Source organism: Rhamphochromis longiceps, linkage group LG22 (assembly GCF_057381845.1).
Source record: "Rhamphochromis longiceps isolate RC_006_pf linkage group LG22, R_longiceps_female_GT1.1, whole genome shotgun sequence".
In the NCBI taxonomy this organism is placed as follows: domain Eukaryota; kingdom Metazoa; phylum Chordata; class Actinopteri; order Cichliformes; family Cichlidae; genus Rhamphochromis; species Rhamphochromis longiceps.
This window is the reverse complement of record NC_140577.1, coordinates 33,217,270-33,233,882: the sequence shown is the minus strand read 5'-3', so window position 1 is coordinate 33,233,882 and position 16,613 is coordinate 33,217,270. Positions and strand designations below refer to the sequence as shown.

General features: G+C 40.9%; 2 protein-coding genes across 3 annotated transcripts; both read right to left on the bottom strand.

The window, feature by feature from the left end:
- Positions 1–133: 133 nt before the first annotated feature.
- agr2 (anterior gradient 2) lies at positions 134–2,197 on the bottom strand. The gene is made up of 8 exons (XM_085395712.1): positions 2,080–2,197; positions 1,677–1,801; positions 1,525–1,588; positions 1,385–1,437; positions 1,131–1,207; positions 912–975; positions 492–575; positions 134–381 (listed from the first exon to the last, which is right to left on the bottom strand). The coding sequence occupies exons 2-8, from the start codon at positions 1,786–1,788 to the stop codon at positions 332–334; spliced, it is 504 nt and encodes a 167-aa protein (XP_085251838.1). The 5' UTR covers positions 1,789–1,801; positions 2,080–2,197; the 3' UTR covers positions 134–331.
- A 4,356-nt stretch (positions 2,198–6,553) lies between these two features.
- Positions 6,554–16,398, bottom strand: ppp1r10 (protein phosphatase 1, regulatory subunit 10). 2 transcript variants are annotated; one of them, XM_085396707.1, is made up of 18 exons: positions 16,179–16,398; positions 12,743–12,852; positions 12,549–12,635; positions 11,963–12,098; positions 11,833–11,884; positions 11,657–11,746; positions 11,452–11,577; positions 11,001–11,109; positions 10,762–10,865; positions 10,539–10,666; positions 10,084–10,240; positions 9,817–9,960; positions 9,462–9,708; positions 9,028–9,103; positions 8,713–8,919; positions 8,447–8,576; positions 7,965–8,327; positions 6,554–7,775 (listed from the first exon to the last, which is right to left on the bottom strand). In XM_085396707.1, the coding sequence occupies exons 1-18, from the start codon at positions 16,191–16,193 to the stop codon at positions 7,615–7,617; spliced, it is 2,442 nt and encodes an 813-aa protein (XP_085252833.1). In that variant the 5' UTR covers positions 16,194–16,398; the 3' UTR covers positions 6,554–7,614. The 2 variants fall into 2 exon arrangements, with proteins under 2 accessions (XP_085252833.1, XP_085252834.1); XM_085396708.1 differs by having other exon boundaries at positions 15,969–16,396.
- Positions 16,399–16,613: the final 215 nt, after the last annotated feature.

Sequence of the window (16,613 nt, the reverse complement as noted above, 5' to 3'; positions counted from 1 at the left end):
GCTGGATGAGTGGAGACCTGATGCAGGCACTGAAGTTAACAGTCATTTCATTATTTTGTTGTTAGTATGATTATTATCATTGATTAAACATAAAGATTTGATTCCACACAGTCTGGCAAATAAGAAGGCAGAGTATCTGTCAGTGAGAACAGCTTCATTTATTTACTCAATATTCCTGTCGTACAGTAATAATAACAAGCATTAGGAAGGAAATCAGGGAGAAAACATTTCAAGTGAAGGTGAAAAGAAGAATTTTTCCAGTGCGTTGTTTCTCATATGTAAACTGTGGAGAAAGCAGCTGTGGATCAGCATCAGTGTGTCTTCCTGGTGCTCACAGCTCAGACTTCAGAAGCTTCTTAGCTTTCTGCATGTTGCCAACCACTGAGGAAGAGACAGGAAATGTTTAATTACACAGTGTAAATGGATGCAAGCAGACAAAAACTGCATCGTGAGGAGTACGCGTCACAGCAAGTATGGGCTGCAGCACTTACAGAGTTTGATGTCACTTGGTTCATAGGCATACATGCGGTTGGCGTAGCGACCAGTGATGTCAGCCCTCACTGTCATTGAGGGGTCTGTGGAGAAATTGGTGCTGGGTAAGTGAAAAAACGCCAGTTGTGTGCATCAAACTATAATTTCATAACATTTCACTATAAAATATCAGATTTTTAACATTTGATTTGTTGTCTCTGAAGTATATTCATTTACACAACAGGTTAGGATGGGCGAGGATTTTCCACAGCACCAATATTTTGGAGACATGGTTGTAACTGATATACAATACAGCTAATTATAGTTAATGTCATTTCCTTGAGAAACATTAAAAGGATTCAGTGCAATAAAACACACTGATAGATGTAATAGTAGTTACCAGTCTATATAAAAGATATGTCCTAATCTCAAGCTCTTACCAACAAAAAGGAGCCTGGGAACATACTGGCCATCAGGGGACAGATGTTTGTCTGTGGTTTCATACTGTAGGAGAAGCAAAAGAACAGTTTTTTTACAGGCACCGTAAACCTACGCGCCAGTGCTGAACCACAAAATGTAATAATGTTAAGTGTGCCTTAAAATGTAATAGAGACTGAAAGACTTTAAAATACTTCATTTTGTCAGGTGTTATAACCTACCACCAGATTAAGGACGATGAAGTCCTCATCAAGGACTTTTTGGACCTCGTTATCCTCGGAGAAGACTTTCTTCAGCGCTGTGGGAGAAAATTGACTTTAAGTTTTATAACTCGGGTGTGTAGAGAAGAGCACCAGGATGACCAAGGTGACATCACATATGAACAAACACACACTCAGTCTTCAAACAGAACAGACTTCTCGCTCGAACAAACACAGTGAGTAACTTAATAAGTGAAACACGAGCAGCTACTCACCCTGGCTGTGTGGGCAGTCTTCAAGGTGAAAGATGACCAACAGGGGCTTGTTCCTAAAATACCAACCAGCCCATCATAAGCTTCAGCAAATTTTAGAGTTAAGTCAAAGTTTGGACTTTTATTTTGAAACTATGTCTTACTTTGACCTGGACCAGTAAAGACCCTCCTCATAAGTCTGAGCCCATATCAGCTGATCGCCCCATCCTGCACAGACAAAGACACCATTAGAGATAAGTGCGTCCTTTACCTCAGTAATACTGGGCTTGATGCGTGAATGAAATGACTCAAATACCTCTGGACAGAGTCTGTGGGACCCTCTTCCCACTCTTGGGGATATATTTTGCAGCAAAGGTAGAGGAAATGGCTACCAGGACCAAGAGCACAGACAGCGCTGATTTAACCATCTTTAGAGTTTTCCTGAAACAGCAAACACAAACCAGCTAGAAATGCATACCAGTTTTAGACTTGAAGCATCAGCCTGTTTGCTAAAGTAACTGCATTCACACTTCGATCAGCACATGAGCTGTTAAAACTTGCAGTAACAGAAAGGGAAGCAAAACTGAAGAGACACTTTTATAGAGAAGACTATTTTAACAGAAATCCAGATACTTTTGTATGACATGCAATTATTTGACATAGTAGAGTATTCACACACAAAAAGGTACAAAGCTATGGCGACAAGTTCTTTAGCTTACCTGTTCCCGAATAGTCAGGTAGAAAATGTGGGCAGATCGTGGACTTGCACTGTCTCTAGCTTCACCTGTCCTGTATTTAAGTACCTGTTGGCTGAGAGCCCACCTTCTTCCCTCCCCCACTTCTCTGTGCAGGAATGCCAGAGTGACGCAAAAGTTTGTTTGCCAACCAACTGCATAGTGAAAGTGGATCATTTGCATTTTCCGTGTGTATGAACAAAGACATCCTGTTGCAAGATCATGATTTAAACATTTTATGCTGGGACTCAACACACCCTTGTCAACCAGAAGAGAACTTGATGGAGCAGCACCTTTTTAAATAATATTAAATCATAATTTGGAAAGGAATAAGAGAAACCATTTACAAATTAAGATTAAAAAAGATATTCATGTAGCCATATTTGTCAGTAAGCAATATCTGAATTTTCTAGACGATATAAGTATTCAGTTATTGTCAAATCACGGTTTGTGTTATCGTTGTGGGGTCTTTACCTTACAATATAAAGGCGTAATTTGGTGCATTTAAATAAAAACTGAATTGAGTGTTTCCTACAGCAATAATTAGTGTGATGCACATTTTGCACAGGTGTGATCAGGATGAGTTGGGCTGTTTGGCTTCGATCCATGGCCAAGTCAGCATTAAACGTAGGAAAGCGATCAGAGACTGAATGATGATTGGTCTGCATGTGATTGGTTCAGAGCACAAAGCAGCAACTTGATATCCTCTTTGCTGCAAAGTACACTGCTGTTATAGTCATGCAGAGCATGAATGATGCTTTGCATGAACAAAATGATGACCTGAGCCTTTAGTTTTTCAAAACTAGGACTTGTTAGCAGACGAGAACTAATTCACGATGCACAGAGGTTTGTATCCTGCCTGGTTTTCATCTCAGCCGTCGCCTGTGCACTGCAGCGGGGGTCTCATGGTCACCTAGCTGCTGTCAATAGCAGCTTTGTTCAGGCTCCAGCCATTCTACCTCTCTGATTGAATCAGCCCTTTCACCACAGATCTGCCTGCAGTTTCTAACAGTCCACACACACTTGCTCTCCTCTGCTCAGTTCCAGGAAGTAGAGTAATACATTCATTTGAGTTGAGCAACATTTTTCTTTATGGGCACTAACATATCATAATATGATATGAGATAATATGAGAACATTTGAATTTGCATTTGTATATTCCAGTAACAGACATATTTGGTTTTTTGTCAAAATACTGAATACTAAAACTTTTCCACTCACAGGAACTTTTTATCCAAGCAGCTTTTGTGTAGCTTAAAACAAATGGTTTCTATCTAAGCTAATGACATTCATAAGTCATTAATAGACACAGTTCACGGGTTTCCAGGTTTGTGAAGAGCCTCTTCTACCAGGATGTGCTCTTTATTCAATCAGGACCCCCTGACCCGCTGCACTGACAATTGTAATCATTGCACGATAACATGTACACGTACACACTTAGTTATTTATTTGTTTTGTAATGGGGTAAAACAACAGATGACGCAGGAACTGACCAAACAGATTTTATTAGTAACGTACATCAACTTTTGGTGTGATTAAGAAAAGGAAATTGACGTTTTCCCTGTTTTCCCTGGTGTCTCTTGTTGCTGGTGCACTTTGTGTCAGTCTTTGTTGTGTGTGTTCTTCTGTCTGGGTGTGGTGCTCCTTTTCTGCTCCTTCAGCCAACTCACCTGTACACCTGAGACCCATCAGCTAACCGTGACCTGCAGCATCTGTCTCAGCTTAGCTCTCCAGTTCCATTGTCCAGTTCACCCATTGAACTAACACAATGGCTCATTCTGGCCGCTCTGAGGGTCTTCGTGTTATTCGACCTTTTTCCGTAACTCCTTGTTTCCCTGTGCCTCAGGTCCATGACCTGAACCGGCAACGTGAGAAAGACCAGTGACCAGTTGAACCTCATAATCATCATCATGGCCTTTTTGCCATAGTATCTAAAAACTCCAGATCCTCAGTTTGCCATTTAAACCACCATGAACATATCATCATATCTGTTGTATTGAAATGGATGCTAGTTTAGAGCTTTCCAGTTGCATCAACTCACCAAAGACAGATGTAATGCCAGAAGTGAACAGGGCCTATTTCCACAGAATACATTCCACATATTCAGTTCATAAAATTCAATTCATTTTTATTAATATAGTACTGACAGCAGTCACCTCAAGGGGCTTTTATATTGTAGGTTAAATAACCTACAATGTTAGAATTCCACATCTTAGATCCCAACACAAATACTGAAGACATATAAATTCCTTCCACATATTAAACGCCAGATATTTTAAGGCCTTGGTGGCTACTCAACCCTTTGTTCTGGTTTTATCCATTTGATTTCTCTGTCCACGTCTTCTACAGTTTATTTTATTTTTTTTCCCTTTTGGTCATTTTTAACATTTTCTTGTTTTTTGTTTATTTTGTTTTTGAAAATGACAACAAGAAAAACAAAGAACTGAATTAAAAGGGGATAAAACACATATCAGTGACTGAAAAGGTCCAAACGACTATCCTTTGAACATACAATAACAATCTAACAAGATTGCACTAAAACAAAGACCAAAGAAAATTATTAATTAAGAATAAATATTAAATAGAGAGAAGAACTGAAATATATGAGAAAATACCTCCATTTTGTATTGATTTGCCTCAAAAATTGACAATCATTTTTTAACTTTTACATACATTGTCGTCACTATTCCAGATGTTTCCCTCATTTAGAAGATTCCCTCTTTTTTAAATATCCTTTTCTTTTCTTATGTCTATTGAATTTCAAACAACCTCTGAATACATTTTGGGGAGAGATTATCTTGCGCTTTGTATATTATCATAGCAATGATCAGCTAAATCATACAATTTTAAGGCATGCAGTTAAATGAATAATCCATTGGTTGGTTCATAATAATCTTGCTGTGGCTGCAAAGTAAGTACAACGTAAACTGTTGGAGTTGTATGTAGTGATGGGAAAGTAATATTGCAAAACAGGGATGAAATTACAAAAGGAATGTCAACTTCAGCTATGCTTTGGCTTCACTGATGTGACCTGTGACACCCAATCCAGAAGCAAACAAGCTTATGTTCTCAGCCTCTGGTGGTAGTTCAGATCATCTACTGATCAGAAGGTTGGCGGTTCGATCCCTGGCTGCTCCAGTCTGCATGCCAAATACGGGCATGATACTAACCCCAAGTTGTTCTCTGGTGCATCCATCAGAGTATGAAGGTTAGACAGAAAGCACAGAAAAGAAAATCTGTAAATGACACATGGTGTAGAAAGTGCTTTGACAAGGCAGATGGCCTGAACTAAGCCACATGGGCTCTGCACAGGGTGGTGAAGAGAACCAGTTGTTGAAAGGGTGAGAAAAGTGAGGATGCTGGAGGCAGAGTAGAATTGGAGCTGGGTGAGGTTGGTGGCAAGTTAAAAACAGGTCAAGGACCTCAGGCACAGGTAAGCAGGGTAAATGGCCTTTACACATCCAGTCATCCACACATTCACACACACATTCACACACTGGTGATGGCAGCTACATTGTAGCCACAGCCACCCTGGTCACATAACACAAAAAGAGGGCTTGATTAAAGTATACATGGAAGTGAGTTTAGTGAAAGAAGGGAAGTAGAGCCCACAGACCACATTTCCAAATATAGACCCAACATACAGATCTGTAGATACTTCAGAAAGTGCAACATTGCATTAGTGTTTAGAAAATAAACACTAATGCAAATCCAAATTCACCAACTGTCTTTAATTATGATAGCTCCCACATACTCATAAGTTGTACATTCCTGAGAACTGTGACCTCGTTTCCCTCAGTTTTGTCTCAAACATCTTTTCTAGGATTATCAGCTAAAGCTGTCCTCAAAAGCATTGCTCTTATGATTTAGTGTCACTCAGCTTTTGATTCACCTTTACTGCTTTGCAGCTTTGTTTCATGTGACACTCCACTTGCATGAGAGGTCGTCATTCATTTAGTGTTCTTCTTTGCTTTTACCCTGACTGCAATTTCCTGTTGAAATCTTCTGTTCCTCGACACAGCACTAAATAAATTTTTCTGTGTTTCTTGCAACAGGATGTGGAAGCAGCTTAGTGATGAGGTGTCCTTACTTCAGCTCCCTCTAATGCCTTTCACTCCTATGAGTTTCTATCTTTGTGTGGTCTATACACCACGGTCAATATTTGCACTAAAGGGCAGGGTTAAAGGCCACTCCTCGTAACACTTCACTCACCAGATGCACTCAGCCCTGCCCTGATAACACGGATCTGACGTCAGCTGTCTCCATACGCACAGAGGATAGACCTGCCTGAACAGGATGTGTTTTCCTGATTTAAAATGAAACACCTGAACTGACAAATATTCCCAAGGTGTTGTTCATCAGTCTGTGCAGTACAGACGCACATTTCACTCAAACTGCTTGTTGCTCACATCAGTCACACTTCAAGGGAAAACACAGCAACACTTGCTCAGTATTTAAACATTTATTTAATACACTGTGTACAAAAGAATTCAACTGAAAATGAATGTGTATGAATTTATTCATACAGTTCATACCTTCACAAAAAAAAAAATGACAACAAAACCAAAAAAAATCCTGAAGCACACTGTCAAATTTATATAAAAAAAAAATGTAGAGGGTGAAAAGTTAAAAAACAAAAACAAACCAAAAAAAACCTCTTACAGTCCCACAAGAGACACAAATGACTGTTTTCACAGAAAACACATAATATAGGCGACCCACAGAGGGACTCATCGTTCCCATCTTTAACACTGACAACACAAACCCCTCCTGGATTTAGACGAGTACAGAGGTGACAGGCAGCGGCTCTTCTGACAATAGCATAGCATGTTGTGATTGCCCCACCACGCGCTTACATATGACACACTGCTCTCGGAGAAAAGCAAAAGCAAAGCAAAGGATCTACTCAGATCAGCAGAGTTCATAGCAGCAGTTTTCTCAGGGGTAGGCAAACTCAGGCGGTTTAAGTGTTATGTTTCTTTACAGGCCCAGTTTTCAAAAATCATAGATGAAGTTCAGCTGGTTTTTCTAAAGTTTTGTCTCATGCAGGAAGGGAAAACATTTCCAATTCTTCTGTACAAATCTTACTGATGGTGCAACAAAACTAGAGAGCAACACTATAAGGAGGAAACGAAGTGGTGTGCTGAGTTGGACGTTTTCATTTGGCCAACTCTGTTAATGATTTGGAAAGTGACAAAGCAGACAGGCACCAAGCTGCAGCAATTCAGACGTAGTGGGGACACATGGTAGCCCAATCTCACTGTTAAAAATGAACACGATAAAAACAAAGTCACATCAGTGATCATCTCACAGCCTTCCAGTCATTCATTTACAATCTCTTGTCTTCTCTCTTCTTGTTCTGTCACAGACTCTTCAGTTACCAGCAGCAAGCTTACTGTTCAGGACAGATCATCCTGGTCTTTCCATAATTGTCTAAAGACAGACGTCTGCATTAATTGGATCGCCGTTAACGGCTACTCTAGTGTCTTTCAGTTATTCCCGGGCTGATGGCAACATCAGCTAGTGGCCATGCTGTGGGTGCTGATTATGTTGGTTGTTAGCGGGGTATTTGGGGGGCAGTGGTGGTCCATTAACACCAGGGTGGTAGAAAGCACAGCTGCCCTCATACCTGCAGCTTCCTTTCATCATGAAGTGACGACAAACAGGCCTCTTGGACATGTCTGCCAGGAGAAAACAGCATTATAGATTTAAGGGTGAAGTATGTGAAACAAAGAAGGTGAGAGCAGCAAATTGGTTACTACTATATGACACTTGTATTCAGTACATTTGAGTGAAACATACTCTAAATGCTTCTGCACAGTCTGCAAACTTTGCAAACACATTTAAAATAAGACTTGAAAATAAGGTACCATTCATATTGTTGTGTCCTCCTCCTCTGGGACCTCCTCGCCCTCTGCCTCTAAATCCTGGGTCTCCACCTCCCCGACCACGGCCTCCTCGGTGAAAGTGCCCCCCTCTGTGGGGCCCTCCTCTCATCGAGTCATCTCCCCAGTAGTTGCCGTCTCCTCTCCCCTGACCTGGCGGTGGTCCCATCATGCGTGGGCCTCCACCGCCACTGAAAGGTGGTCCGTGGTTGTGAGGGGGCGGGGGGTGGTTAAACCGAGGACCACCGGGTGAACTGTTGGGCGGGTAGCCACCATTCATGGGCATCTGCATGTGCATGGTGTTCATGCTGTTCATGCCTGGACCATGTCCCAGCAGACCCTGGTTGACTGCAGAGGAAGAAAAAGAAGAAGAAGTAAGAAACAGACGGACACGACCCTACGGTAACATATTTAATATAACAATTTAATTTAACAGTTAAAGATGAAAATGAATTCAGTTAATTCACCTGGTGGAGGTCCACTCTGGTTCTGGTTCTGATTCTGAGTCTGCTGGAGGGAGCCCAGCAGCTGTTTAATTTTATCTGAGAAGTCTGGTTGCTTTATCAACTCTTCAGTAGACTGGTTACCAGAGGGCCCCTGATGATAGACAGTTGTCATTAGTTACACTGGCCAGTAACAACAAAAAGAAAACTTAAACCAAGTGCAGAGATATTTTACAAAAACTTCCATAATTAGAAAAGATGCTACTTTGTGATGATTGTCCTGTATTTACCATTATGGATGTCAGCAGCTCCTGTATATTGACAGAGGGAGGCACAGTGCTGCTGACAATGTTGGAGGCTGGTGGGCTGCGGGAACTGTTGTTCAGGTTACCAATGAGATTGGCCAAGACAGGCGGCAGCTTGGCGCTCTCGCCAGAGCCTGGTTGTGACGTCGTGTCCATAGGTTCTACGTAGCCGTCATCCTGCATTGACGAGTCCTGGATTGGAAATCAGACTGAGAGCTTAGTAGGCTGGTGGTACACATGTAGAATATGTAAATGACAAGAAATAGAATTGTAGAGAGTGTGTGTGTTTAGTGAGCCAACCTCATCGAGTGGGATGAGACGGGGGGGCATGGGTTCATACGGCTCTGGATCTGGTTCGTGTGGACTGTCAGGCACACTGATGATGAGAAAGGAAAGAACACTGTAAACACCAAATTCTGGTTTTAATAACAGGACAATTTAACTTTTTGGTATGAACATGGTAAGACTCGTTTCTTAGAGTGGCCTAAAGTGGCTTTTCCTCATTTTCTCTCAGACCACAACAATGGCGGATGCCCATACAAAGCAAGACCAAAGCTACTAATATGAAGAAATGTATGTAAATGATGCTTGAAATTGTAATCTCAGGCACACAACTGAGGGCGTAGCAGCACACATACTGTTGAAATGTCTTCTTCTACATTTTGGTATCTGTAATGCACAGCTTGATCCTGGAAAAATGCACTTACTAACCACCACGGATACATATGCCCTACCTCTCTTTGCTGAGAAAGATCTCTTGCAGGATGCCCATTTCACGGTCTCTTTGGGTGAGTTTCTCTGTGCTGTTTGCACCTGAAGTAACAAGACTGCCAGCCAGCGTCAGGGGTCTTGGGGGTGTCCAGGGGACTCTTTCTTCCATGGTATCATGGGAAAGCCGACGAGCCATTTCAAATGTCTGCCGGTCCATCATTAGCTCTCGTTTTGCCGCCTCACCGAAGTCCTTAATTTTGTTGACATTGACTGTGAATTAAGTATAATAGCATTAATAGTTGTTGTTTTTTGATGATTTACAGACCAACTGTAAAAAGTCAACTCAAACACTTTGGTATTTGAACCCTCCAGCTTTACCTCTTTCTGTCTCGTCCAGATCAAAGTAAAAATAGTGTTTGAGCTGCTCCTCTTCAGCCCAGTGAACCGTCTTCTTCTTCTTGCCTTTCTTGGTCAAGCTTTCTTCTTCTCCACGTGGCTCTGCCAGTGCATTTGGTTTCTCGCCTGTAAACAAGACCCAACAAGGAAAACATTTTATGCTCGTTTCCAACAAAACAAGAAAACACCCTGGAGGCAACATGTGCTCATTACAAATCATCATCCTCATCATCATCTTCAAGAACTAACCATTGTCAGAGGGCTCTGGGTCCTCAGAGGGAACAGGGGTCCCAGGCTGCTCAGGTTCCTGGTTTTCATCTGCAAGAGTGCTGGAAGCAGCACTTTCTGGAGATGCTGGTTTTGTAGAAGATGCAGAATATACAGGTTTGCTGTCGAATGGGCTTGCCTAAAGGAGACAAGGCAACAGTGGTGAGTATCTGGTGAGAAAAACCAACGATTCTGTGCAGTTTCTGTGTCTCACACAACAACAGACTAAAGAATTCTATACAAATTAACAGAAATACAGCAAAACAATGTCTATAATTTTCTGTCAAGCAAAAAGATTAATTCTGGGGATATTTACATAAAACACAACAATAATTTTAAAAATGACAAAATTACTAAATTAATTAAGAACAACAACAACAAGGAAACAAAATCTTAAATAAAATCTGAGGTCAGACTGTCCTGAGATCCATCACTACCTTGTTAGTTGTGGGGGAGACCACCTTGGTACTAGCTGTAGCGTTAGCACTGGGTTTCTTTTTCTTGATCTTGATCCCGGGAACTGGGGCAGAGTTCAGAGCATCTAGGAAGCCAGTGCACTCCATTGCTGCAGGAAGAAAAGAAAACAAGATTACTGATACGTCACCATCATGTCCTTGTATTTAAGAGCAAAAGTTCTTCGGTGGGTATATGTGAACTCACGTTGTGCGGGAATGATTTTGACTTTGATCTCCTTGGCGGAATTGGAGGGTGTATTTAGAGGTTTATACTTTTTCTCCTGAGGTGGAGCATCTCCTGAGCCAGAGCTGTAGATGAAAAAAATGAACACAAGAAGAAAAATGTCAGTACTGCAGTGTTAGTACCACCTGAGGGCACCAGTGAGAAAGCTACAAGACTATGATGCTTTGCTCACAGAACAGGCTGTTGTGGAGGTGCAATACCTGTGTCGTTTGAGGACTGGAGGCTTGATGTTGTACTTGCTACCCAGCTGTGGGGCAGCTGGCGTCTTCTTAGGAGGGGCTGGGTTGGGAGGGTCTCCGATTTCCAGTCCTAAGTAACATAAAACACTGATGCTCACAAAGAACTTAAACAATTCCATTTTATTTATTTACTACAACTTCAGAACAACAGTCCCCTTAAGGTGCTTTATATTGTAAGGAAACCCAGTTTTAGAAAGAACCCCAACAATAACACAGACATTTATGAGCAATCATTTGGCAACAGTGGTAAGAATAAACTCCCTTTTAACAGGAAGTTTCCCTTAGGCGAGCCAGGCTCAAGGAGGGGCAAAGTTGGTGAGGGAAACGACAAAAGCAGAGGGAGGCAAAGAAAGACAAAGAGACAGACAAGACACACTATTGGAGAAAGAGCCAAACAGCTCTCCACCTTTACCTATGGAGCGAATCTTAGTGTGGCTGGGTGCATGAGCTTTGGGTTTGTCCTTCTTCTCCTCATCTCCACCTTTTTCCTTCAAGTCACGCACAGGCACCTTAGTCTCCTCTTTCTTCTTTTTCTTATCTATAAAAGACATATAGAAAGTCTTTAAATCTGATGCCTACAGGATACTTTGATGCCAAAAAGAAAAGTAGATCTGTACCTGCAGGAGAGGTGGTACTGGCTGAGACACTTTGGGAGCGGATTGTAGCCATCCAGCCATCCACAAGCACAGCAGCCAATTTCCTCAATTCTACAAACAAAAGACAACACAATAAATTGAAAATACACTGCTGCCTATATTTAAGAGGTTTCATTTCTAATGTAAAACTAACTCACCCTCAGTCTCCGCACTCTTGCTCAGCTGCTTCACCAACTTGGCAGTATTGTTCTGGGACAGATTAAAAGCAGGTTAGATGTTATTGTTTCTCTATAGATTACAACTATAAACACAACAATAAAAAAATACCTGTTTTAGGTGATCGACTTTAAGGGGCAACTTCTGCAGTGTTAGCAGGATAAGTTGAAGTAGAGGAGAGTTGTTGGTGGTTTTGGAGTAGGTGAGCCAGGCATTAAGCAGCTTGTAGCCACCAACTCTGATAAACCTAAGTGAAAGAGCGAACAACAAATTATAGAGAAGGCATGCAAGGATAGACAGAAATTGAATAACCAGCAGGTTTTGCCACAACACTATTTTACTGGGACAAATAATTAAAAACAACAGTTGGGTAAATTACACAAACACACAATTGTTCTATAAACCTCCCACCCCAATTTTAAACCTACACTCCAGAAAGTACTAAAACAACTTCACACAGCTCTATTCATGCTACAAACAGGGATGTGTATGCTGACACAGTACATATGCAAACATCGACAGCGTGGTGGCGCCTCGGGGCAGGGTGCTTGGATGTGTTTGGATGAAAAATATAAGAAGTCAAAAAAAAAAAAGTGTGACTTGAACTGAAAGTTAACAGCTGTCATGCTTTTATCAAGTCCAGTGAATGAGAGTAACAGAATAGAAACGTGACCACAGGATGTGATTTCCAGCATACCTGTTAAGAACATCGTGGGATTTCGTCTGCAGCAGGATGTTCAGGTACATACATCTACTGACCATCTTAGTTGAAGCTTTCATCAGGCTGCATTGGGAAAAGGTGTTTAGAAATCATTGAGTTAAAGTCCTGAACTAAAGGTGTTGTTCACAGTGAGTGCATATTCACATTTCAATTTCATGTCAGTTCTTTACCTAAACACTTTTGGGACTCCTTCCAGACTGCGGAGCTCTCCATCCTTGCCCAGCAGAGCCTCCACACCTTTCAAAATCTCTCTTGGGTCTACTGGTCGCCCTGCCATACCCTAAAACACAATACTATATTAAATACACTCATCTACATCACACAGCTGTATTACATTTGTGTTATATGGAGATGTTTTGTCTGTCGTAATAAGTATCACATCAAGTGTGGGCTATTTGTCTGCCAGATAGAAAAACAGGGCACCGTCCAACAGAATTCCAACCAGACTGTCTTTTAGACTTTTGACTAAGACTACAACCACCCACCCCACACACACACGCGCTTCTCAGGGACACACATTGACAACTGTATTAATCAGATCCCTTAAAATGTGTCAGAACAACAAAGTTACAGCAGAGTCAGCCAACAACCACTAACACATTCAGATTCCACTTTGAAACCGGTCCTACAGCAGCTCAGAGGATGACAGCACCAACCTGTTCAAGGACATTCCACCAAGAACACACGTGCCACCATACGCCAACAAGGCCCTATTATATCCACTGTACTGCACCAAAGGAGGCCTCTATGACCAACTATCTAAGAAATCATTTAAATGTGTGTGTATATGCGTGTGTGTGTGTGTAGAAACACAATCTGAAACACAAATCACCAAGTACAGACAGTCAGTAGCATTTTCTTGCAGCCATATAGCCATAAAGGTTATATGTGCTGTGCTGTCTTGTACTTGAGGTGTTTGGAGTACCAGCTGCAGTAAAGTAGTGACCAGGCCGGGTCACTGCTACTTGCTCTTCAGTACCACAGGGGGTCTGCTCTCTGGGACTTTCACTTGCAGGACAGCACATTGCCATAATGCTTTCATTTTGTGTGTGAAGAAACCCTGTTTATTCCATTTCAAGCTACAATTAAAGAAGCAGGAGCAACGCAGACAACTATGCACATTTATAAAGTTCATGTACAAAGCTTCACACCTGCCATTAATCGTTTTTATTTATTTCAATATTTCACTACTAAAATAAAAAAGAATATTGAAAATCTATTTACCTTGGATTTCATATGCTTATTTCATCATACATTTCCACTTATGTATCACAGCTATATAAAATAGTTCAAAATATCCAAAGAGAATACTTTTAAGTAATGCTGAATATGACTTATCAGTGTTTGTTTTTAATAACATACATCTATCACAGTCATATTCATTTGTGCAAAAAATATAACTTTGTAAGAAAAAGAGAAAACAAACAAATACTTTATACAAACAAAATCTACTGTCATTAATTAATTATGACATCTAATGAAAAGGTGAATGGTACAAAGATTATATGCAATGAAAAAATAAAATATGATTAAAAAGAACTGTATGAAGAATGAAATGCTTGGAAACTGTGACATTAGTTTGTTAATCTTCACCTGTGGTCATGTGATCATAGTGTCAGTTTCTCTGTACTGGATTATTCTGTTTTAATGAGATAACTGACAGTTATCCCAGCCAGAAGGCACAAGTCTAGCCACTTACTGCCACCTATAGGTTAGTTTTTGCACATTGGCACTGCACTCTCTGTAGTAACAACACATTTTAAATGGAAACACCTGTTAAACATCACATGAAGCTGTCACAAATTAAAGTGACTGTAAAGTTTAAAGGTGTTGGGTGTTTACTTACTTTTCATCTTTGAAAAGTGCAATATGAGCCAAACACAAACAGTGAACACTCAAGCACATTTGAATGCTCCAGTGTTTTAGATTATTATTGTGTTAATCTGAATAACCCTCAAATGATTCATAATATAACTGCTCGAACTGACCTTTATAATAAGCATGCACTTTATTTTCTTTCAATGCATTTCGTAATGAAACATTTTGCCAATTTATGGAAATGTCATGATGTGAGGAATCAGTTAGGTCTTACCCGCGTAACTGTTGTAGTAGAAGTTTTATATAGTCTCAGACCTCCACAACACTGCAAATAACTCAAATCCTGTAAATGTCACAATTGTTACACATATACACACAATCAGTGGTTATACATGACCCTGGTTGCTGGTTCAGGAGGAGAAGCAGTTTTGCATAGACATACTGTGGTGTTACTACACATCACCAATACCTTATGTAAAACAAATGTATGGCTTTCTATGCTTGGAACAAATATATCGTCACTGTATCGTTCATGGTTACTCAACAGACGGCAAATTGAATATATTCAATCAAGAAGCCTCAGAAGAAATCGAGCAACAGTGTAAAACGCCCTCTGTTATATAAGGGCAACTGAAGCAGCCTATAAAAGGCTGCTTCTTAACCTGAAATCTGTCACAGCAGAGGGCAGGCCTGCTCCTGCTCTCAGCTGCTTGACGAAGGGGAGGGAGGAGGAGGCTGCCTGCTAATCAGAGCACTCCCTCTGTTAACCACTTCGGCGACAACCCAGCTCCTTCACAAACAATCGCTGTCACAGCGGAGACAGTACTGATGGAATAACACAGCGAGCACCATATGCGTATCAAAGTCAGACAATGCGATGGCGTATGAGTCTATACTTGATCTGCACAGCCGTTTGCCAAATACTCCAAATGTAGTTCCGAGGAAAACACGGCTAGCCCTCGGAGCTGTCCCGAGGACAAAAAGCAAATCGCAACTAGTCCACCATATTTGTCAATCCTGTTTGCTCCCCGGTCATCTTGCAATCTTTATCCTCAGATTGCCGAGTACCTGGTTTAGGCTTTTCGTGAACTCCCTGTGCTATAATTATCGTCATTTAAATACACACGCATACACACACACACATACAGTGCTTCACAAAATGTCCACAATCCTCAAACTAACGCAATCTTTATGTATAGATTGCGGTGGGTGTTCGTTCCGTGGATCAGCCCCTACAAAACAAAATCTGGCAGGCAAAAAGTCCGGCTTCATGATCTGGAAAGTTCCCTTCTGTGCCTACGGCAATCTTTATGAACAGATTGCTTATGGTTATTTTACGAATTTTCCAGTTATATCTTTATTTGTATAATTACTCAATTCCGTCTCACACACGAAGAAACGGAGCATTTTGCTTCCGTCCACGTTCCTGTGTGAGCTCATACTACAAGGCTATGCTCAAATTATTTGCTAAGAACCAAGCTAACATACGGTGCCTGCTAGCCAGCTACCGCTAGGTAGCCTATTGTCTACGACTAATTTCATTTGAGGAATTTCAATTCAACTTCAAAATCAACTTACTATTGATAATATAGATCCTCAGCGTCTCGGGAATATTATAGTGTGCTTTTAAGGCACTTATAGATCCTATTTAAATAATTTTATGTCTTCAACCTTCATGGTTTTAATTTCAACTGAAAAACTTCTTGTGGGTGGGGCTGTGATAGCTAAATGCTAGCCTTTCCTTCAGGAACAAACTGGAGGCAAAAATAGTAATCAAATGTCCATTACTTGAAGAAAAAACATGAATTTGAGTTGTTCAAAGTCCTCGACGGCTCAGTCTTCGGGAAAGCAAATTCATACCTGAAAAACACACAGAAAGCGCACATTTAATTTCATTTGTTTACAAAATTCCCATCCATCATCAACATCAACGTCCTTGAATGTTTTGTTTTATACACTCAGCAGTAATTTCGCATTAAGAGCTGAACAATGCGTCGAAAATAAGCCCCTCTGTTTTTCTGACTTGACTTACCTTTGACCAAATCCAGGAATAAGCGCGTGTAGGAGGGATTTACCTTTTATACTACGTGACGTTTTTAACGTCACCGGAAACGTTTTTTTTACGTTTTCGTTGAAACAAAATGGAGGATAACGGTCGTTCTTTGCCAATCAAGGACAATATGGCGCATCTCACATTGTTGGAAATCTAATTTTGAATTACTC

Bases quoted from the DNA above. Each gene is read 5' to 3' on its own strand.
- agr2 (XM_085395712.1), bottom strand. From the start codon at position 1,788: ATGGTTAAATCAGCGCTGTCTGTGCTCTTGGTCCTGGTAGCCATTTCC. The intron at 1,438-1,524 runs GTAAGACATAGT...TTGGTATTTTAG, and splicing joins CTTTACTGGTCCAGGTCAAA to GAACAAGCCCCTGTTGGTCA. The intron at 1,208-1,384 runs GTGAGTAGCTGC...TTTCTCCCACAG, and splicing joins AGACTGCCCACACAGCCAGG to CGCTGAAGAAAGTCTTCTCC.
- ppp1r10 (XM_085396707.1), bottom strand. The intron at 9,104-9,461 runs GTAGGGCATATG...TCTCATCATCAG, and splicing joins ATCTTTCTCAGCAAAGAGAG to TGTGCCTGACAGTCCACACG. The intron at 8,920-9,027 runs GTTGGCTCACTA...TTTCCAATCCAG, and splicing joins GTCTCATCCCACTCGATGAG to GACTCGTCAATGCAGGATGA.